General features: G+C 47.0%; 7 protein-coding genes across 10 annotated transcripts; 3 read left to right on the forward strand and 4 right to left on the reverse strand.

Moving 5' to 3' along the window:
* Positions 1–576: 576 nt before the first annotated feature.
* Positions 577–1,965, reverse strand: FVEG_06441 (hypothetical protein; the record flags this gene model as incomplete). Its single annotated transcript, XM_018894818.1, has 2 exons — positions 1,746–1,965; positions 577–1,694 (listed from the first exon to the last, which is right to left on the reverse strand). Exons 1-2 carry the CDS (start codon positions 1,900–1,902, stop codon positions 577–579), a joined length of 1,275 nt encoding a protein of 424 aa, XP_018751955.1. The 5' UTR covers positions 1,903–1,965.
* An 850-nt stretch (positions 1,966–2,815) lies between these two features.
* FVEG_06442 (hypothetical protein) lies at positions 2,816–4,567 on the reverse strand (the record flags this gene model as incomplete). The annotated part of the gene is made up of 4 exons (XM_018894819.1): positions 2,816–3,688; positions 3,740–3,996; positions 4,047–4,177; positions 4,230–4,567. The coding sequence occupies 4 exons, from the start codon at positions 4,565–4,567 to the stop codon at positions 2,816–2,818; spliced, it is 1,599 nt and encodes a 532-aa protein (XP_018751956.1).
* Positions 4,568–5,829: 1,262 nt separating this feature from the next.
* FVEG_15860 (hypothetical protein) lies at positions 5,830–6,626 on the reverse strand (the record flags this gene model as incomplete). Its single annotated transcript, XM_018905086.1, has 2 exons — positions 5,830–6,263; positions 6,581–6,626. 2 exons carry the CDS (start codon positions 6,624–6,626, stop codon positions 5,830–5,832), a joined length of 480 nt encoding a protein of 159 aa, XP_018751957.1.
* A 1,180-nt stretch (positions 6,627–7,806) lies between these two features.
* Positions 7,807–9,475, forward strand: FVEG_06443 (hypothetical protein). Of its 2 annotated transcripts, XM_018894821.1 has the most exons (4): positions 7,807–8,057; positions 8,114–8,460; positions 8,508–8,776; positions 8,836–9,376. In XM_018894821.1, the coding sequence occupies exons 1-3, from the start codon at positions 8,043–8,045 to the stop codon at positions 8,512–8,514; spliced, it is 369 nt and encodes a 122-aa protein (XP_018751959.1). In that variant the 5' UTR covers positions 7,807–8,042; the 3' UTR covers positions 8,515–8,776; positions 8,836–9,376. The 2 variants fall into 2 exon arrangements, with proteins under 2 accessions (XP_018751959.1, XP_018751958.1); XM_018894820.1 differs by having other exon boundaries at positions 8,508–9,475.
* A 2,340-nt stretch (positions 9,476–11,815) lies between these two features.
* FVEG_06444 (hypothetical protein) lies at positions 11,816–13,605 on the reverse strand. The gene is made up of 2 exons (XM_018894822.1): positions 12,944–13,605; positions 11,816–12,890 (listed from the first exon to the last, which is right to left on the reverse strand). Exons 1-2 carry the CDS (start codon positions 13,331–13,333, stop codon positions 12,003–12,005), a joined length of 1,278 nt encoding a protein of 425 aa, XP_018751960.1. The 5' UTR covers positions 13,334–13,605; the 3' UTR covers positions 11,816–12,002.
* A 535-nt stretch (positions 13,606–14,140) lies between these two features.
* FVEG_06445 (hypothetical protein) lies at positions 14,141–15,607 on the forward strand. 2 transcript variants are annotated; one of them, XM_018894823.1, is made up of 4 exons: positions 14,141–14,854; positions 14,945–15,025; positions 15,083–15,207; positions 15,260–15,607. In XM_018894823.1, exons 1-4 carry the CDS (start codon positions 14,838–14,840, stop codon positions 15,397–15,399), a joined length of 363 nt encoding a protein of 120 aa, XP_018751961.1. In that variant the 5' UTR covers positions 14,141–14,837; the 3' UTR covers positions 15,400–15,607. The 2 variants fall into 2 exon arrangements, with proteins under 2 accessions (XP_018751961.1, XP_018751962.1); XM_018894824.1 differs by lacking the exon at positions 14,945–15,025.
* An 882-nt stretch (positions 15,608–16,489) lies between these two features.
* On the forward strand, positions 16,490–19,969 carry FVEG_06446 (hypothetical protein). 2 transcript variants are annotated; one of them, XM_018894825.1, is made up of 10 exons: positions 16,490–16,915; positions 16,962–17,012; positions 17,062–17,096; positions 17,172–17,264; positions 17,317–17,748; positions 17,798–18,366; positions 18,418–18,690; positions 18,740–18,844; positions 18,891–19,528; positions 19,574–19,969. In XM_018894825.1, the coding sequence occupies exons 1-10, from the start codon at positions 16,663–16,665 to the stop codon at positions 19,795–19,797; spliced, it is 2,673 nt and encodes an 890-aa protein (XP_018751963.1). In that variant the 5' UTR covers positions 16,490–16,662; the 3' UTR covers positions 19,798–19,969. The 2 variants fall into 2 exon arrangements, with proteins under 2 accessions (XP_018751963.1, XP_018751964.1); XM_018894826.1 differs by having other exon boundaries at positions 16,490–17,012.
* The last annotated feature ends 12 nt before the right edge of the window (positions 19,970–19,981 follow it).

The following is a 19,981-nucleotide window of genomic DNA, read 5'->3' on the forward strand; positions in this document are numbered from 1 at the left end:
GCTGCAGTGAATCGAATGCGTATTCTGTGGCAGTTAGACTCAGTGTTGAACGGGCTGGGGACAATTTCTGAAGGGTAGATGGTGTTAATCGGTCCGAGGTTGTACGGCAAGAGTCGCAGTTTCATAGCCATGCTGCTCAGAACACCAACGCCCAATAAGGCATATCACAATACTGGGGCTGGGGGTCAAGTTGAATCTCTTGATCTCGACTTCTTCTTCAATGGAGGTTACTTGGACCTGCTCGACGTCGACAACTTCCTCGTCTAGCATTCAGCTGAGAAACTCTTTTGCCTCGCTTTGAAATTATAGCTCTCAGGCTATGACCCGAAGGACTCTTCATCAGAGAATCCCTTCAATTTCCTTTGTAGTCCAGTTTGAGCCGCATAATGTGTATTTCAACTACATTGGTTAACTATCTAAAGTGTATTCCCATGACTGGCGTTTCCTCCTATATGTGGCATCAAGTGGTATTACTTTTGAACAGCAAACGTTCCAGAGAAATTATTATTGGTATTAAACTCTACAAAAGATGTTCGGCTTAATAATCTTTCTGCTCATAAAAATACATACATGGCATTATTGTCTAAACCGCTTCTTCATTCTCATAATCATAGGCGTCCAATAAAGCGCATCCAGCCTGTCCCTTAGATGATGATTGAATCCATAAGTAACTGCATTCGCAAAGCCGATGAACTGTGTTGAGGTATTGAGAGCAGCAATTGTTGTATCTGATACTGGCGTCTGAAGCGCTTCCAGAAGTCGATTTGTAAGTCCCGGAATCCAGAGAAGAACGTACATAACCGGATACCCATTTAATAACATCATCCGCTTTATTTCGACTTCAACATCGTGTGTGGCCCGGCGCTGAGGGAACTCGCTGGCATTGGTTTGTAATACGTTGATCTGGTGCTGCGGAGTCGGTATTGCTTCGGTTGGTTCAGTGTTAGCAAGTCCTGTATCGGCCATTTCTGCTCCTCTTCTTGACGACGTTGGCCGATGACGGATAGACTCCCCCCTTGCTCTGCTATTGCTAGCCTCATTCTCATCTTTTCTTTCCATATCCTCGATTCCGTCTATCTTATGCCCTCTCTCAAATATGGGCGAAATGGGAGTATCAATGTTCCGGTATCTCGTCTTAAAAGTGTCCAGCTCAACTTCGTCCTCTTGCATAACTTGAAATCCCGCGTCCTTGGAGCCTTTGGAAAAGAGCGTATTGGTATTGTGCGTCGAGAAGGTTAAGGGCTGCCGAGTTTGTTTTGGTTTTGAACTCAGATGTCTTCTCAAGTAAATCCAGATGTAGACGTAGATGACAATAGTAGTGAAAATAACGAAGAAGCGCCAACCATGCGTCATACCGTAGCGTAAGTCTGGCCGGGTTGCTGATATCCAGCACCAGTTCCCGCCCACTGGCTTCATCTCTCCCGCAGCAGTCGGTATGATACTTGTGATGAGAGGCATTGTCCATACTGCAGCACAAATCAATGCTTTCTTCGTTCTTGAAGTTGTCGGTATGTACAACATCCTCTTCACAGTGAGCAGGGTTACAACCGAAATAGCCAGGACTGAAAAGTCAGCTGCTGAAACTGACAACTGGCCGATAAACCCGTTGATGACGCATGATATTCCAGCTCGGAGCTGCCCAGTCTTGAGGAATATGCTGCCTGATATTGAGTTGTTGAGAGTGTTGATGAACTCTAAGAAAGAGTATTAGATTTCTAGTCGACAGTAGCAGAAGATATGCGCACCTGCAACCATAAGATTCAACACGAGGACATGTCGAAAGTTTCGGAGATGCCGACGATATATGGCGAACGAGATAAGTACACATGTCGTGGCAACGCAAGATAACAGGCTTCCAGCCAGTGTCACGGATGAGATGAGTTTATCGACTTTGCCAGTCATATTGGCCGGAACTTGCGGTCATAGTAAAGGTAGCCGCCGATGGAGAGAGCAGGTTTGAAAGGGTATGATTCAGGTATTATATCACCTCCTTGTTTCCTCATGGAATACCCACTCGTATTTCAAACAAGGGTTTGGCCCCTTGTTCTTCGGTATGGGTCTTGGCATTCCGTGAAGCTTATTTCCCCACAGCAAGAAGCATGGTATTCATGGGGATGTTTAAAGCCTCTAGTACTATTACGTTGTCTCTGGTATGTCGACATGCTAAGTATTAGAAAGTTTAAGAATGCCAAGAGAGGTGGCTCGCACAGTCTTGGACCAGAGCGTCTTGAAGAGTTCAAAATAGAGTTTCATCGTGCTACAAATACCTGGCAAGCGAGTTTGAGAAAGTCCAGGATACACTTGATTATATTTATTCCGTGCACTATACAAGGTTTGCACTGTCCATCGATACTACCATTCTCAGAATCTCCTCCGAAAATCCTAACTGCTTCGAGTGGTGACACAAGGTTGACTCTTATAGCGTCGGTAGCTGGAGTCTTCCGGGCTAGCATTGCCTTACGAGGCAACTTGAGATGGAGTAACATGCAAGGGTAATACTCGCATTGTTAGAAGCGAGCCTCGGCGTCGCCGATCTATACGAGTACCGTTAGAAATCAGATGAAACCAGGACCTCAGAGCGATCGAGGACCTGGGGTCCTTAGTCCGGGGGGCGGAAATAAAGCAAATGACGAGCTTTGCTAAATCTATCTTCAATTATCATGAACTTGACTATGTATTCCACAGGATTACCACTTGAGATTGAATTCTTGAATTGCGTCCCAACCCCTAGTTAGGCTAAGCGAACTCCTTCATTAGATGATGCCTCCAACTTGATATCTCCTGTTATGGTATCTTTTGGCAAGTCCCCCCGTCTCTAACCATATAGCTCTCGTGCCACCTCATAGGAGTTTATATACTCAATACCCTGTTTCCGCCAGGTATCATCCTCAACCCAGTTCTTCGTGGCATTGAGCACCATATTCTTGGGCTTTGACTTGCTGTACTTTGGCCATTTTGGAAGCTTCCCCTTCTTGGAATTAGGATCCAGACTGTTGACGAACCTTACATAAGCCTGTCCAATGGTGTTGGCTAACACCGCGTGACTATCGTACTGCGGACTTGGACCTAGCAACCCAGATATGTTCTGGAAGCTAAATGCTACATTATCGAAATGCTTCACCCCATCCCACTCAGCTCTCAGGTATGGTCTTTGGTCGAAACGGTAGGAGTATACATCCTCAGCTTGTGCATATAGTTCTGCGAGCTTCCTGCGCCCTGAGATCATAGTTATGTCGGCACCGATAGCACAAGCACGTCGTCCTTGATAGTTTCCATCTTGTCTTGAACAATTCGTGATGGCATAGGGAGGTTGATGGCATGGGTCGTCAGGATAAAGTTCCATGAGCTTTCGGATTGTCGGGGCGCTCAGAGCGTAGTTCCGCCACCGAAAAGCTTCGTAGAAGAGATCTTGATCCGTGTTGACTTTTCCGATACAGAAGCCTTCGTCAGTGTTTGCTCCAATTATCATAGGCACGGTGTGATAGTTCTTCTCGCGGATGAGCTGGCTGGGGTAACCGGTCAAGAAAGTGCCGTCGATCAGAGGGTTGAACGTCAATGAAGGGCGCGCAGCATATAGCGACTTCTCATCCAAGTCTCGAAGACATGCAAGCTGATCCTTTTTGTCCCAGCATCCGACAGTCCTTGTAAGATTTTCAAAGGCGACATTGTAGTAACTGAGATCGTGAATCTAGTCAAAGTCAATCGGCAAACTCAAAAACGGGGGTGATAGAGTTCATACCTGTGCACCTGTAATACCTCCTGACTCAAGAATAGCTCCTCGATACAGCCCGTCATCTCGGCCATCGTAACTAAACATCTGATACGCTATGCTCTGAGCTCCAGCGCTCTCGCCCCATACAACAACTCGTTCTGGGTCACCTCCAAAAGCTTCAATGTTCTCTTGGATCCAACGCAGTGCAAGCCGTTGGTCTAGGAGGCCAGCATTGGCGTTACCTTCCTTCAAAAGGCTGAAGTTCTGGAGAAACCCCCACATTCCTGAAGATCAGAGAGTTAGTAATGGTACTTCAAGCGGAACCCGGACGTACCCAATCTGTAGTTAAAGCTTACTGCTAGGATAGGCTCTTTGATGTCTTGACTAACCTTGACAATCCCACTGAGGTTGTACTGTGGGTCGGCAGAGCTTCCAGCATATAGACCACCGCCATAAATCCAAACTCTGTGTTCTTACTATCAGTCCCGAGGAAGTTTTTGTTGTTTGGGGAACGTACAGGACTGGTAGAAGTTTCTTTGGTTTTCCAGCTGGTCGAATAACATTCAGAGAAAGGCAGTCCTCTGACATGGTCCAGTTCTGAGTGTACTGCATGCAACTGTCTCCATATTCGGTGGCTGTGCGTTCCTCTGTGAAAGAACTGTCCAAGCTTTGAGGCCACTTGAACCGCAGATTCCCAACAGGGGGCTGAGCGTAAGGAATGCCTAGGAAGGCATCCTGATCCCAGCCCGGCAAGTTCTTGCCAACGTATGTTCCGTTTAATGTTGTGGCTTTAGGAGAAGCTGCACTTGTCGTCCAAGCTAACGCAGTAAGGAGGAAGAAAGATATTGACTTCATATTGAGGCGTGTCACTTTGGCTGGCGGGTATTCACGACATTGAAATCTCTCTTGACTTCCCTAATACCAAGACTTGAGCATCAGAGGTCTTATAAGTCAGTCACACATATTGTTCTCAGACCTCGCACTACTACTCGAACTAGGGGCCATGTCTTATTTCCACGGCCACAGTGTTTCCACCAAGGATAATCTAGGAAAGTGTTATCTATTCTACGCAGTGTCGTAGCTCTGACGGGGCATGAGATTAGTTTGACTATTCCCCGCGTTGCTAGCCCCAGGAAAGGATGTCGATCTGGGGTGATTGAGTTGCGGGGTGCGGAGCAACCCCGAGGGGAAGGAGATTCCGATCCTTGTTTAGATTTCTTCTTTCGATCTAAAGCCATTCGAATCAGAAATTCTGAAGTGTTTGAGCTCTTGCAATAATGGAAGCTTCTGTGCAGGATAGACAGACTTGGTAGGGGAGTCAGCAGGCAAAGAGATTCAAGATGATCAAACTCTAGAAATATCTGGTGATTCATGCTTGATACAAATGATCTTATTCCCTGGTGCCAATGCTACTGTCGCCTTTAGGCAAATATCATACTTGAAGCAGTAGACCAGTCTAGCCAGTGTACGCTTGTCGACTAACATGGCCCTTGCACCTGAAATTTAGCCCCGGGATATTCTTTTACCACCAATCAGCATTCACCTTGTGACTCGTTCATTATCAAGTCCTCCTAACACAATATCTTCATTGCCTGCCGAGATACCCAGTGGTCTAGTCTATTCTATCCCCGAATGGTCTAACTTTGAAATTGAACTTTGTTACCTCACCCGTCCTGTCACCTCGTTTACAGAATTCCTCCGCTAAACATGATGGAAACTATCTAATCTCTTCCTTTGTTCCGGTGTACCAATCCCTAACTGTTCGAGAATCTCTAGAGCAACCGCATGGAGGATCTCAAGATTGCCCTCCTCAATTTTTCCAAGTGCCCTTTTCGCCCCAAGGCGCCAAGTATCTTAAGACGCATCAGCGCCAACTTTGCCAAAAAGTTGCCCTTAATAGATCGACATAAGTAGTGTACAGAAACGTCCCGTTCTGCCAACTTCCTCTAGATGTTTTCCCTTGGCGTTAAATACGCGTGAGAAATTTTGAGTTCTTCGACATATTAGTGACAGTGCCTTGACAGCACCCGCAGCATTAGCGAATGTTACATCTTTTTGTGCGAGATAGAATAGAAGATATGCTGGTGCTGGAAGATTGCATTAACACCCCATTCCACTTACTTCGGATCATATGTCAGGTCGTTGACAAATCTTTTGACCTTAAGTTGCATAGGATAGTCCGGCAGATGACAGTCTTTAGCGCCAGCTCCCAATGCTTCAGCACCAGCCATCATGGCAACATGCTTTCCGGAGCAATTATTACATATTCCTGTTGGCACAAACCTAGTCTTTATCCACTCACTGTTCACCTCTTCGGAAACTGCAGGACGACCACCCTCTGCTTCGATCTTGCTCAGCATATTCTTGGTGCGCGTGATGTGAAAGTCTTCCCTTGAGTGAGAGGCACACATGAGAGCAAGGTCAGTGTCGCCAAATCCAAATTTATCAACAGTGCCAGTCTCGATCACAGCTACGGCTTCGGAAGGCTTAGCTGTGGATCGAGAATGGGTAACACGAGAACGGTTCCCAGCTGAGAAGAGGATATTACCCTCTGTGTCCGTTAGAGCGACGTGTACGCCGTGCGTGTTTTCGATAATACCTTCTCGATCGTTCACAACGCAATCTCGCTCAAGCAGAGTGTTCGAGTCATGTTGAGTTCAATTATGGTAAGTCGATTTAGTCTATCTGGTGAAGCGAGTCGAGGTTCAGGTAGGAGTCCTTGTGAGTCTGTTACAACAATTAAGCTAGAAAAGGCTCCTTCCCCCTTATATGGCGTTTTTCTTACATTTCCCTCTTAGTAATACTCTTCGCTAGAGCAATGCAGTGATACGTCTCAGACAACCACGGACTCAACAAGGTGAGTCAAACCTGTCCCAAAAGACTGTAGTTCATCAACTAAGCCCATGCCATGCATTACGAAGTGATTCAGAGAGCCAGATGGCCCAGGGTTGGTTATCTCTCGTAGCAAGATTACGAGAACAGACTTTACAGTGAAGGGAAGGTGAGCTGCAAAGCAACTCAGAGTAGCATCTACAGCGGCACTATCAATTAAGTGACTCTCGGGTTATTGCATGATTTAGTATCTATACAGAAAACTAACTTTCAGACTCTGGCATCCGGATGTGTTAGTTTCAGAACCAACGGCACATGTTAGTCAGTCATATAGGTACCATAGAAGACTTTGCTATAGTAAGGAGTTCCCCGAGTTTCGGCTTGGTCTAATGGCGCATTCGTGTAAATACCTATGAATATTCTTTGCAATTGATAATTGAGTTTTCACAAAATGGAACAAAGTTTCTCGAAAGTTGTATATGGTGGCAAGATGGCCAACTTCGTTAGCTTCCATACATGCTAATAACTGTAAGATATACCTTCAGGCAAGACAGTTTAGTAGCTCTTCTCATGTTTATCTGTATCAACATACTTATTATACAGCTTCAAGGATAGGCATTTATATTAGAGCCTTTTTTACACCGAGCGTAAGAGACTTGACAGTTCAATATTCTTCTCCTGACAGTGGTACGCGTCGATTATTTTTGTAAGTCACATCGCTTTGATCAGACACTCTATTGGCATATTGTCTAAACTGAACGGACATAGATGCAACCAAGTAACTGAATTTGGACTCGGGAACCTGACTTGAGCTCGTCGTGATATTGGTGGCTTTTCGTCATGGTTACCTAGAAACAGAAGCTTATAGAAGAGCAATTGGCTATTTACCGTAGCGCATTTGCGCTGGATTTAAGGTGCTACATAAGTTTTGATACACTTTCGTGCGTGATTGAAGTTTCGACTTGACCAGCCAAAGATCCAGTCTCTCCATAGAACCCCGATATACGAGCCCCCCACGTGACCTGCACCAAAACCGACCAAAAATACAATGCAATTGTAAACAGATCCAATTATTACAAGGGAGCAACATGCATTTATTTCATATGCCAAGGAAAGCGACGTTATGGCATCTGAAAGCGAGGTCTTGTTTCATGTATTGGCCTACGTACCAGCCACATCATTACGTCACAGCACCCTTGAGGTCGCACCCCCTGTAAGTTCTGGGGTCAAGAACTTGATTCTAGCGGTAAATCATGGCAGCAGTCGCCATTATGACGATTTGCGCGTCAGCCTCTTTCCAATCTCGATGATGGATCCTGTTTGCACTTTTGCGGAGAAAGGAGAAATCAGGAAATCTGCTGTCTTTGATTCTAGATACTTATTTAAAAATATTCTATCTTCTGGTGGAGTTTTTCTGTATCCTTCTCTCTACATCTTCATTCCAACACTTTCTTCCCTCCTCCCATTTACACTTTGATCTTTATTCCCGGGCCGCAATATGTCGTCATCATCCGTATGTACCCCAGTTATTCGTACTGTTTACTCAATCACTAACAGTGTTCCCGCTAGGCTGAGCAGAGAAGCGATCTCGAGGAGGAGCAGCTCGAGCAGGAGAAGCCCGTGCGAAAGACAAAGACCAAGAAGCAAAAGTCCGAGCGACGCAAGCGACGCGCCCGATTCGAAGACTACGATGACGAGCAGGACAACAGCCAGATGACCCAGAGCAATTACAACGCTCAGCAGCAGCAGTTGCAGCAACAGCAAATGCAGCAGCAACAACAGCAACAGATGCAGCAGCAGCAGCAACAGGGCGGTGGTGGAAAGAGTGATGCCCTCTCCCTGCACCTTGAATTGAACCTTGAGATTGAGATTCAGCTCAAGGCGAGAATCCACGGTGATCTTACTCTTTGCTTGCTGTAAGTTGAACAACAATTATTGCTATGATCATTGCTGACATTCTCAGGAACTAAATAACGACTATGGCCTTAAGGTTGTTGTTAATATCGGAAAACAATGAATGACATATGACTTCAGTTGGCGGCGTTGGGGCTCCATTTGCATTTCCTTGGGTATCTACACATATTATGTTCAACAGTATTCTTTGACATGTCTCAGACATTGTCTGTCTATTTTATATACTTATTACCATTTTGAACGTCGTTTTTCCCTGAAGCTAGTGACCGTTGAACGCCCGGACGTTGACTAGCCTCAAGATAGCCTCAGATTTGCGATGTTAGTTCTGAAACCACCCAAGGATCGGCTAGTGCTGCTAATCAAGGTCTGATCTTCAGGCCCATTGAAGTTCTAGCCAGACTGTACGTAGCCGCACAGCCACGTAAGCCTCCGTCATCTTGCACGCGACAGCCCCACTCGCGTCACCGTGGTATTTTATGATAGTGGAGATGCATTCATCATCATGATTGATGCTGATAAGGATTAAGGTGAACAAGCAGGAAACAATTATATGACAAGGCATATATGATGGTTTTATTACTACATCTTTTTAAGAGTGTTAAGGTTTACAATTAACACTTACTACCGTCAATAGCTGCTCCGCATTATCATCGTAGGACTTATCTCTTTTGAGAATATTCGACATACCCTGCATCACAAGCTGTGATGCCATTGCCGAATCAATAGTGCTTGGTCACTGTTTCATTTCATTGATTTAACCACGATCATCTCAGTATTCGGGAAACATTCTAGAGTGATAACAGGTTACCTCGTGATGGCTAGTTTCAACAAGCCTCGCCCAGAAAATAGTTAACTGATTCATTATTGAAGCTCATGATGTCTCAGTGAGAAATTTCATGTTAAGAAGTCATCCTCAGCCAATTACTAACCGATGCGATATCTTCTGATCTTGGAGAAATCTGTGGAAGAGGCCAAAGTCTTGAATATTTTCTTCTAATTTCATAACTTGTGGGTAATCTCACTGTCGGTCGACGGTAGAGCTGCCTCATCCATTTGTCGTCTTCGTAAGTTCACAATGAAAATTTACCATGAACTATTCCCAGTTAAGACTTCAAATGACATATACTTAGAGCATGTATCTCTATCATCCAAGTCTGTCTGCACAACTTCAACTTCAGGTCTATAATTCATCCTAAGTTTCATTTTCGATGGCTTAAGTTCTTAACTATAAGTCAGAAGCGTTCCCTGAGCTGAGACTCGTGGCCAAAAGTCCAACCGTGACCCCTTTGTCATATCCCCAATAGCGGCTGTATTTGAAAACTTATTCCATATTTATTCACATATGTTGGGTGCCTTTGGATATCTGTATTGATGACCTTTCGTAAGACACGGGGATGCTCTTAGTCTGGTCTTGAAATTCAACTTCAATATCATCGTCTTAACGTCACAATTATTTGCACCGGGCACTATCTCTTACATTGATGCTAGCTGTAGTATTCTACTCTTCTCAGCCTCTTGCCTAAGATATTTTTACCTACGATGAGCTGTCCATTGTAGTTAAGCGATGTATGCAAAATTCGTGAATAATAGTCTGTAGTTGAACAGCAGAGGAGCTAACGTTTATCAATGAGGCATTGCCGTCACCGAAGGTTTAGGTGGTTGATGTCCGATACTAGACACGGAGTCCCTTCGCGGCGCACATATCCAAACCATGATATGGGTAGAGGAGGCTCTATAGAGGACTTTAATGGTTTCTGACGGGAAAGGAAGCTTATGGAGTAACCTCAAAGTATGAGCAGTTGGACTCTTTGACCTGTAGCTCTCATCCTGTAATATCCCAAGATGAATGGCGCACCAATAACCGAGGTAGACTTTCCCGGCGGCATTAATAAGAGAGGTTGGTATTGATCCAATATGCAGACAGGGGCGGCATGTGGAGTTTAATGCCAACGAAGTGTGGATCAGATATATATGCCGAAGCTGAATACGAATTGCTACTTCTATCCTGACCCAAGTATCTAGCAGCTGAATATCGAAACAACAAGGACTCTTGATGGCCATTGATGCAGAAAAATACGCATCTGCTCCACGTATTTTCCAATAAAGGGCCGGCAAGTGGAGGGAGAAGTGGGAAGATTGCCCGTGTCTTGGACAAACGCCCAGCTCATCTCTGCTGCTGCATGTCAAAAGGACCTTCTCGGCTCCGAGGCGGGATATTAACATGCATGTCAGAGCGGCTCTGCGGGTGCGGGATGAGATGGGCGACATCTGATCGAGTGCAATTTGACAAATCGAGGCGGGTAAGAGATTCACGCCGACAAGGTTCAGCCGGGGCTGAGAGAGTGGATGAAGCTATAACTTCAAATAGATCACGAGCAAGACAGTATCCACTCGTAGGCAGGAAAACGTCTTCTTCCTTTTCTTTTTGAAGTTGAGCGCTGAGATATCAGTCAGACCCATCCTCTCAAAATCCACTCTCATGGCGGAATATATCGGGTTCAAGGGCAAATGTCTCACTTTCAGATGTCACGCATAACCGCCCGTCCGAGACTCATTCTGGAATCAAACCTGCCAGCACAAACATGCACCGGATATGCGCGCAGCAGCACATCATTTCCGAATACATTCCGATAGATCTCTTCAGATCCTAGTCCCTGTGCTTGCTTCACCCCTGCTTCACGGTCTGGGGAAGAAATCTCAGCATCCAATGGCGACATCTTGCTCGAGAAGTAGGAGGGTTACATGATCTACCCTTCGTTGTCAGATTTTAAGGTCGTAGCGGGATTCTAAGGGGTCGTGGAAGAAACACTTTGTTACCGATCTGCGAGACATGTTTTGTCGCGCGAGGTTTAATCTGAAACATAGCCACAGAAAATCGAAAGATTCTAGTATATCATCATATGTTTTCCCCAACTTCTAAACAATAGAAGAAATCCCTATGTTCTCAAACCTTCATCGAATCCTTCGGTTCGGTAGAGAATTTCTAAACCTCTCCGTGATACACATGATCTGACAGAGTGAGGCTTGCGAAACTGATGCTGCAACTCCTCCTGCAGCATGCATGCGCCCCCGGGCTTTTTCTCAATGGCGCATGGCAACGAATACTTGTCCTTGCAGAATTATGCATTAAATCTGGTCCTTGTTCCCGGGGCGGTTGTGGCGGTTCTGGGGGCGACCGGATAGAAACCGGATGCATGGTCCTTATGCTAGATGCCTCATCACTGACGCTTTACTATAGCAATCATGATCAATTAACTTTTCAGGGGTGTCGATTAGGCTATGAGATGAATTGAGAGTAAGTCCCACGGTTGGGGGCGTCACTTGCAGGTTCATTAGGCACTCGAAACATGGAGAAGGTTATCAGATAACTCAAATCAATTTGACACTATCATTATAGTACATGCCCTAATATTGGCCATAAGAATAACCGTAAGTCCTCGAGAAGATCCAGTGTACATGATAGTTCCTTTTCCCGTAATATCAATGATCCCAAACGCCAGTGACCAAACGAAGTTGAAAGCAACACCATACCGAACCAAATATTCTATGATGTAGCATCTTCAACGGTAGCCTTCCTGTACGATCCCGCCTCACTTGTAGAATCGTTCTTCTTGTGGTTCTTATCCTTTTCTTTCTCTGGCTCCCAAACTGAACTAGCCACTGTACCGCCCTCATCCCCAGTCAACTTCTTGGTCATTGAGAAGATTGAGAAGTCCTGGCTCAGACTCGTCAAGATACTTCCATCTGACCCTCCCTCACTCTTGGTGGGGCTATCAATGTTCAGGCGGCTCAGGGCATCGGCGATACGCTGGCGCTTAGCTTCCTTAGAGTCCGGATCTAAGAGCCCGTTCTTCTTCTGCTCAGGCTTATAAGCTGGGGAAGGTGGCTCAGCGCCGGGATGACGACCAGTTGCGACAAACGCAGCACGGTCGGCCTCGTCTTTGGCGGTTTGCTCTTTGTGCTGCTTCATCTTCTCATCCATGGTCATGGGCTGTTCGGGTTCTCCTACAGGCTTGGGCTCCTTTTTCTCTCGTCTGGTGAGCTCTACTTCTAGCACGCGAGTCCCCATGGCGACCTTTGACTTGAGGCCATCATCGTCGCGGTCGTAGTAGAGAGCCCAGATGCCGGGGAGTTCTTCGACAGCGCAGAAGCCCTCCCAGCCCTCACAGGTCATACGACGGTCTTGCTTGGTGCAGTCAAATGGGCCAGTGATGTGGCCCTCTGTGTCGGCGCGAACGCCGTACTTGACTTCATATGTCTTCTTGTCAATGTAGACCCAGTTCAAGAAAGGAGGGTCATCACTGATAGTAGTGACGAGACCCTCGTACTCTGTGTCTGGGAAGGGGAGGAAGTATCCTGAAAAGGCGTAGCCTTTGCTGACATTGTTTTTAGGATCATGGTTGTATAGTGGGTGCTCATTGGCGATATAAAGCTGTTATGATGTTAACTATTACCCTGCAAAGCTTTCAAAACACATGGACTGACCTTTGAATCTTTCAAGACAACAAGTTTGTTGTTGATATCTCGAGACCTGATACTGGGCTTGACACAAGAAACAACTAAGTTGCAGCGTCGGCCACGATGTTCTTCACGCTTCGTCTTTGCCTGAGACTGTCTGATAGCTTCTTGCGTACCCAGCATGGCCGGGCAGACAGTCAAAGCGAGAAGCATGGGTAAAGACATGATGACTTTCTGCGGGTCGTCTTTCTGGACAGCTTCCTTGAGCTTATCAACTTCTTCTAAGAGCTTCTGCTTGCACAAGCCGCCAAAGAGTTGCTGGAGTGTGCTTTGGGTCGAGTCTTGTTGGGATTGTGCTGAGGAATCAACGTTGGGAGATGATGATGCAGAGTCAACGTTCGGGGATGGGGACGACATTGAACGTCGTCGGACAAGTGGCGATATTCACGGCGGCAAAAAATAATAGTAAACAAAACAGGGAATCTTCAGAAAAATTATTGGGATGGGTTGAATGCGAGACACGCAGAGAAGAAGGGGTGTGTTACTCCAGGATGCTCACAGTAATCTCTGAGCGAGATTATACAAAGTGGCAAGCTATATATCAGGTATTAACACATTGTACCTTAGCTGATCGTTCTCATCAGCTGAAGAGACACCCCCAGCCAAGAAATTTCAAAAACACACAACGGTTGTATAAACCAGGATCATGCGTGTCGGACATGTCGGACTGCCGGTGTTTCCCGACAGAATCATGCCATCCTTCGATCCGAGTGCTACAGTGTTGAAAAAACAAAGTTAATCGAAGCGGACCTGATCCCTGTATGTATGATCGAGATTGGACAGAGGGGCATGATGCGAAACATAACTCAAGCACGGATATCCCTGACTTCCCGTAAGCCACCCCCGTTTTAAACCCCGTCCTTAGAGGCTTAAATGCTTGTTAGCTGGAGGGTGTTAAAGGACCCTTGTTGGTGGGCTAGAGATTCTGCCACCCTTTTGAAGAAACGTTGTGTTTCGACGAATTGAGGTTATTTGACGATAATCCGACGGGTTTTGTTCAGAAAAAAAGTCAATTCAAATCGTACACAGTTTCTGGAGTGAACGAATTGTCTTGACAGAGTCAATTGGCCCAGTGACCAGCAATGTCTTCGTCATCTCAGTAGAGACTGAGCACAATCAACAACTCCCGCTCTCCTTGTTTCCCCAGGACAACATCTGTAACTAGCGCCGCCAGAGCACCTACCAACATCAGACGATATCTCGGGATACGATACGTGTGACTCCATGGCCCCTCTCTCGATTCTACAGCACAAAGGTAACCCCGGTCTGTAACCGTGACACTTCCATCTCAGCCCATTCTCCATACCGGATCTCAATACCCGTAACAGCTGGAAAGGCCCCTAGAAACCCAGACGTTCTCGAATCTAAAGATCTGCGGCTGGAGGCTTTCCCCCCAGGATCACCTTGTATGCGTCGTGGGGCACGAGACCCCCAGGAAATGTCAATATCCACCGCAACCCAGATATACTGGTCAACCTAGAACCTAGGTAGGCAGCTATAGCGTGCATCAGTGTGAGACAGCATGTACGGGATGACAGCTCATCAGCAAGCCCTTTTGAGTTGCCGGGTTCTGCTTGCCAGGTCCGGTCGACATTTTCGTCGTTCGTCGGGATGTTTCGCGTGTGAGGTACCCTGTGACAGTCAAGACACAGCTATCACGACTTGCACATTGAAGAATGTCACCCTTGACTGAGGCCAAATCGTGTATATAAGATGGCTTCTCCGTCTCCTTCAACTCAACTTTTCTCATCAGCACTCACCATCCAAACCATTCAACAATCATCTACTCGAGCCCCCAGCTCCGATCACCACTCCAAAACTCAACAACTTTTGACAAGTTTGTCCCTCACAATCCAGCACAATGTCTGCCCCTACTTCGTAAGCATTCCCTTTTGCTTCATACCATCTTCACTCCCCTCAATGGCTCAGTCTCAACACCCAATGGAGTCCTCACACTGACTAACTTAGCACCACTTCTCCCCCTCCCACTTCTGAGCTTCCCTTTGCCAATCTTCCCTCTTCTCCTGCTCCTGTTCGCAACTCTACCGCGTAAGCAACTCATCGTTCAGTTCTCAAGTAATAGCTAACGTGTCTTGCCATTAATAGTCTGTCCAAGCCCGCCTACGCCTCCGACTCTGACTCCGACGGCCAGGCTCGAGGTGGTCGCCGCAGCCAGAAGCAGCAATTCGTTGTTCCTCTGCCCACCTCCACTGGTCTCTCACAGCCTGCTGGTATGTAACTTACTCCTCCGTCTTCATTTTCCCCCTGCTCACACAGTCTTAGGTCAACTCCTCAAGGGTGCTACAGATGAGAACGGTGCTCAGAAGTCCGCTGCCCTCCTCGTGGGTATCAAGCTCGACCTTGAGGCCGAGGTTCACTTGACTGCTCGCGTCAAGGGTGACATCGTCGTCGGTCTTTACTAGACAAGGATGGATTCCAACACTGGAGACTGTACTTGGTGGTTGGTCGCAGGATACGGCTGGTGGCTATGTGATGATATAACGAGAATGGTGAACGCCCGAGCAATGCCCAACAATTGACGGGCTGTCAAAAACGGATGGGATTTCCTTTTTTCTGGACTAGCATATAACACATATGTAGCTTGGATAATGAACACTCTTTGCTGCTGCATTTCTCTCTATTGTGTTCCCTAAAAATGGTGGCGCACCAACTTTGCATCGTATATCCCCAAGGGTGATAAAGCATTGGGGAGCGTTTAGACGCTTTGGTGAGTAAGTAGTATTGATTGGACTGGTTTACTGGAGATAAGTAAAAACTGCCGGTACCGGGCTATCAATAGCATGCATGCCCTTGTAAAGCCAAGCCTCTGTCTGCCCATAATGGTTCGTGTACCTGACACTTTTCCAGGGTCAGTATAGCGGGCCACCGGAAAAGGGTTGCATCGGGCCCTCCCGCCCAATTCTCCCAACGTGGATGGAGTGGGAATTAGGACTGCAGTGAATAATTCTCCGTGAAAGCCAGATCTATTGTTGTATTATCACTGGCTGTGCCACGTCCCTACTTTTTTTTCCATAACTAAATTCGAGATAACTGCGGTCTGGGCTACAACTGGGTTATTCATTGTCTTGAGTCCAACTGCTGCAGATAGAGATCCCAATAATTGCATCGTAGCGTTATTCAATCAACAGATAGGCTCCCAATGAGGAACTTACAATATGAGATTAAAATCCATATACCGCAAACAATGGCACTTGTTATCTAGAGGAGGTGCATTGTGCAATTATGATTGACCCATTAAGTTGGGATGGTCTCAATTGCAAGGCAGTGAGTGACGTAAGGTGCCTGTCACGCTAGTCGCCCGTGTACCTTGAAGTGTTTACATTCACTTGTCATGCACATCACAATAGAACAATGCATTTCAAATAATTAAATGAACAAATAAACTCGGGAGAAGCCTTCCTCTGATTTTATACTGATTGCATTGTTTATTACATGGACTATTCCATCTGCTTCTATTTAGAGTTTACATCCCGGGTTATCCAATTGATCCGCACCATCTCCAAGAAGCAATTAATTCTGTGACGCGAGATCATATACAAGGCGAGGGAAACGCAATCGTGGGGGGCAGCGTTTCACTTCTAAATTTCATCAAAAGGGAGAAGAGCCTCTCTTGCTTCTCTTCTTTCGCTTCTCATCGTATCACAATTCTCACATCGATCGTCAAAATGCCACCAAGACCTGCCAAACGCGCGCACGACCTCATCGACCTTACGGGTGACGATGAGTCTGAGACGCGTCAGAAACGGCCCGCCCCTAACGGTCACCACAATCAACAGCAACATTCCCTTGGACGAGGTGGAACAAGCGTCTATGGGAGTTCTTCATCGCAAGCTGCGCCTTCATCTACCACTGATCCAGATTACCTTGACTTGACACAAGATGATGACGGCCCCCCTCTTGAACTTTACGGGACCTTTCGTACGACACCCTCATCTCACTTCATTCAACTCATTAACATCAATAGATGGGAAGATTGTTGGTGTGAGGTTCTACAGAGGATATGCTTCAGCGGGTGGTACGTTTTCGTGCTTCAGGTTGCGCGACAAAGGCTCACAAGTTTACAGAAAACGTTCTTTGCAGGCGAGAACCCAACAACCAGGTTCGTGCTACTCCAAGTGGTCTCATTCTTAGTCTCTCCTGCGACATGGCCTGGAACTGACGTCTTACATCTCAGTACGACTCCAACGCCATTCGCGTTGACAACGTTGTCGGTGATCAAATCGGCCATCTCCCTCGAAAGATTGTTGAGACGCTCGCCCCATATGTGGTAAGACGAAACGTTGCGCCGTTAATCATTGCCATGTCTGACGCGAAACCAGGATCGTGGCGACGTGGTCCTCGAAGCCCAGCTCACGGGTGAGAAAGGTTTCTACGACTGTCCAGTTAAGCTCTTCTTCTATGGACCTAGTGACCCGGAGGAGCGTTCCAGAATCGAAGAATCGCTAAAGAGGGACAGGCTTGTCAAAGCTACGGAGCTCAAGAACACTAGAAAGGAAGCTGAAGCCCGTAGAAAGGCAGCTATGGGTCTTGTGAATGGCAGCTCGACTCATGGTCTTGGCCACGACCTTGCTGTTCCACAGAAGCCTGAGATCACGATGGACAATGTCCTCCAGAAGAGTGAGGCGGTTGAGATGCGCAAAGGCGGAGACGCAATCAAGTCACTTGCTATTGGCGAGGATGAGCTTGCGAAGATGCCAATGGCCGAGCAGCCCGAACAGCTCAAGGCACAGCTTCTGCCATACCAACTACAGGTTTGTCTCTACCTCGGCGATGAGCGTTTTACTGACTTGGTGATTGCAGGGCCTTGCGTGGATGACCTCCAAAGAAAATCCTCAGCTCCCCGAGAAAGGTTCCAAAGAGCCAGTGCAACTTTGGCTTCATGAATCCAATAACCGTTTCCACAATATCGCATCCGGCTTTGTCACAAGCACAGCTCCAAAACTCCTCTCAGGCGGTATTCTTGCAGATGATATGGGCCTCGGAAAGACCCTTCAGATCATCAGCTTAATCCTTACTGGTGGCAAAGGTCCAACTCTCATCGTTGCGCCCGTCAGTGTCATGAGTAACTGGAGTCAGCAGATCAGGCGCCACGTCAAAGGAGACCAGCAACCTAGCATCTTCGTCTACCACGGTGGTGAGAAGTTACACCCATTGCAACTTAAGAGGCATGATGTTGTGATCACTAGCTATGGAAGACTTGCCAGGGAGCGAGACTCGAGCGTTCCCAGAGCTATAACCTCTCCACAAATTAAGTGGCGGCGAGTTGTTCTTGATGAGGGTCATACCATCCGAAATTCCAGGACAAAGGTGGCCTTGGCAGCTTGTGAGATCAACGCAGAGTCTCGCTGGGTTCTGACAGGAACACCTATGTAAGTCCCACTCCTTTTTGATGGCATAAAATAGCGGCTGATCCGATATAGCGTAAACTCAGTTAAGGACCTTCACTCCCTGGTCAGGTTCCTTCATATCACTGGCGGTATCGAGGAATCCGAAATCTTCAATGCCCAAATCACTCGCAAGTTAGCCAATGGTGAACGCCATGGCGAAGTACTTCTTCAGGCCCTCATGCATGACCTTTGTCTCCGTCGCAGGAAGGACATGAAGTTTGTAGATCTCAAACTGCCAGCCAAGAAGGAGTATGTCCATAGAATTCCATTCCGCAAGGATGAGAAGCGCAAGTACGATGCTTTGCTGTAGGTTCATGAAGTCCTGGGTCTCTAGAATTGACACTGACGATTATAGGGACGAGGCAAGAGGTGAGCTCGAGCAGTGGCAAGCAGGCTCACAATCAGGACAGAAGGGACGATTCCAGAACGTCCTTGAAAGGCTTCTTCGTCTTCGACAAATGTAAGGTCAGATCCCACCATCGCAGGACTCTGCTAAAGCTTCCTAGCTGCAATCACTGGACTCTCTGCAGAGAACGTGTTAGTGATATTCTCAAACTCCTTGACGAGCATGAGGTTGTTCCCCTCAACGCCAAGAACCGCGGCCTTCTCCAAGAAGCTCTCCGCCTATACATCGAAAGCCAGGAAGAATGCGCCATCTGCTACGACATACCGAACGACCCTGTCATCACGACCTGCAAACACGTCTTTTGCAGAAACTGTATCCTGCGCGCTATCCAGATACAGCACAAATGCCCAATGTGCCGCAACAGGTTGGACGAGGACAGTCTTCTTGAGCCGGCGCCTGAAGACGCAGGCGACGATACACGTGATTTTGACGCCGACTCGCAGAGTTCCAAAACAGAAGCAATGCTACAAATTCTGAAGGCGACGATGAATAAGGAGGGATCAAAGGTGGTTGTGTTTTCTCAGTGGACATCGTTTCTCAATATTGTTGAGGCGCAGCTCAAGAAAGAAAACATAGGCTACACTCGTATTGACGGCAGCATGAAAGCTGATAAGCGAGACAAAGCCATAGAGGCTCTCGACAGCGACCCCAAGACACGAGTGATGCTCGCCAGTCTTTCTGTTTGCAGCGTCGGTCTTAATCTCGTTGCAGCTGACACCGTCATCCTCTCTGACAGCTGTAAGTCCAATTTATCACATTTCTAGAGCATGCTAATACATTCAGGGTGGGCACCTGCCATCGAGGACCAGGCTATTGACCGTGTCCATCGTCTAGGACAGACCCGCGAGACTACCATCTTCCGACTCGTCATGGAAGGTTCTGTTGAGGAGCGCGTGCTAGATGTGCAGGGCGAGAAGCGAGAGCTTGTGACAAAAGCATTCAGAGAGAAGGGAAACAAAAAGCGTGAGAATTCACGCGCCGCAGACATTTCCAAGCTACTTGGTTAGGGGCGTGTCTGACAGCATAGGCGTTGGTTTGGTAGGGAGTTACTGGTTGTGAAATACCCAGGCTTGCAGCGTAGAATAATTGTGCGGAAAGGGATATGTATACTCAGCATCGGAGATGCGAGAAATGGGTTGTCAATAAGTGTAGCCCGTAAAATAAAGAGTCTTAATCGACCTGTAGAGCTTC

Source organism: Fusarium verticillioides, chromosome 2, assembly GCF_000149555.1.
Source record: "Fusarium verticillioides 7600 chromosome 2, whole genome shotgun sequence".
Classification (NCBI taxonomy): domain Eukaryota; kingdom Fungi; phylum Ascomycota; class Sordariomycetes; order Hypocreales; family Nectriaceae; genus Fusarium; species Fusarium verticillioides.

What these genes read in the sequence shown, in the direction of transcription:
- FVEG_06444 (XM_018894822.1), bottom strand. Translation starts at nt 13,333, where the DNA reads ATGTCGTCCCCATCCCCGAACGTTGACTCTGCATCATCATCTCCCAAC. An exon ending in TTGTCTTGAAAGATTCAAAG is followed by an intron (nt 12,891 to 12,943) that starts GTCAGTCCATGT and finishes ACATCATAACAG; the next exon opens with CTTTATATCGCCAATGAGCA.
- FVEG_06445 (XM_018894823.1), top strand. An exon ending in CCTGTTCGCAACTCTACCGC is followed by an intron (nt 15,026 to 15,082) that starts GTAAGCAACTCA and finishes TGCCATTAATAG; the next exon opens with TCTGTCCAAGCCCGCCTACG. An exon ending in TGGTCTCTCACAGCCTGCTG is followed by an intron (nt 15,208 to 15,259) that starts GTATGTAACTTA and finishes ACACAGTCTTAG; the next exon opens with GTCAACTCCTCAAGGGTGCT.
- FVEG_06446 (XM_018894825.1), top strand. Translation starts at nt 16,663, where the DNA reads ATGCCACCAAGACCTGCCAAACGCGCGCACGACCTCATCGACCTTACG. An exon ending in AGACGCTCGCCCCATATGTG is followed by an intron (nt 17,265 to 17,316) that starts GTAAGACGAAAC and finishes ACGCGAAACCAG; the next exon opens with GATCGTGGCGACGTGGTCCT. An exon ending in CTTCTTCGTCTTCGACAAAT is followed by an intron (nt 18,845 to 18,890) that starts GTAAGGTCAGAT and finishes AAAGCTTCCTAG; the next exon opens with CTGCAATCACTGGACTCTCT.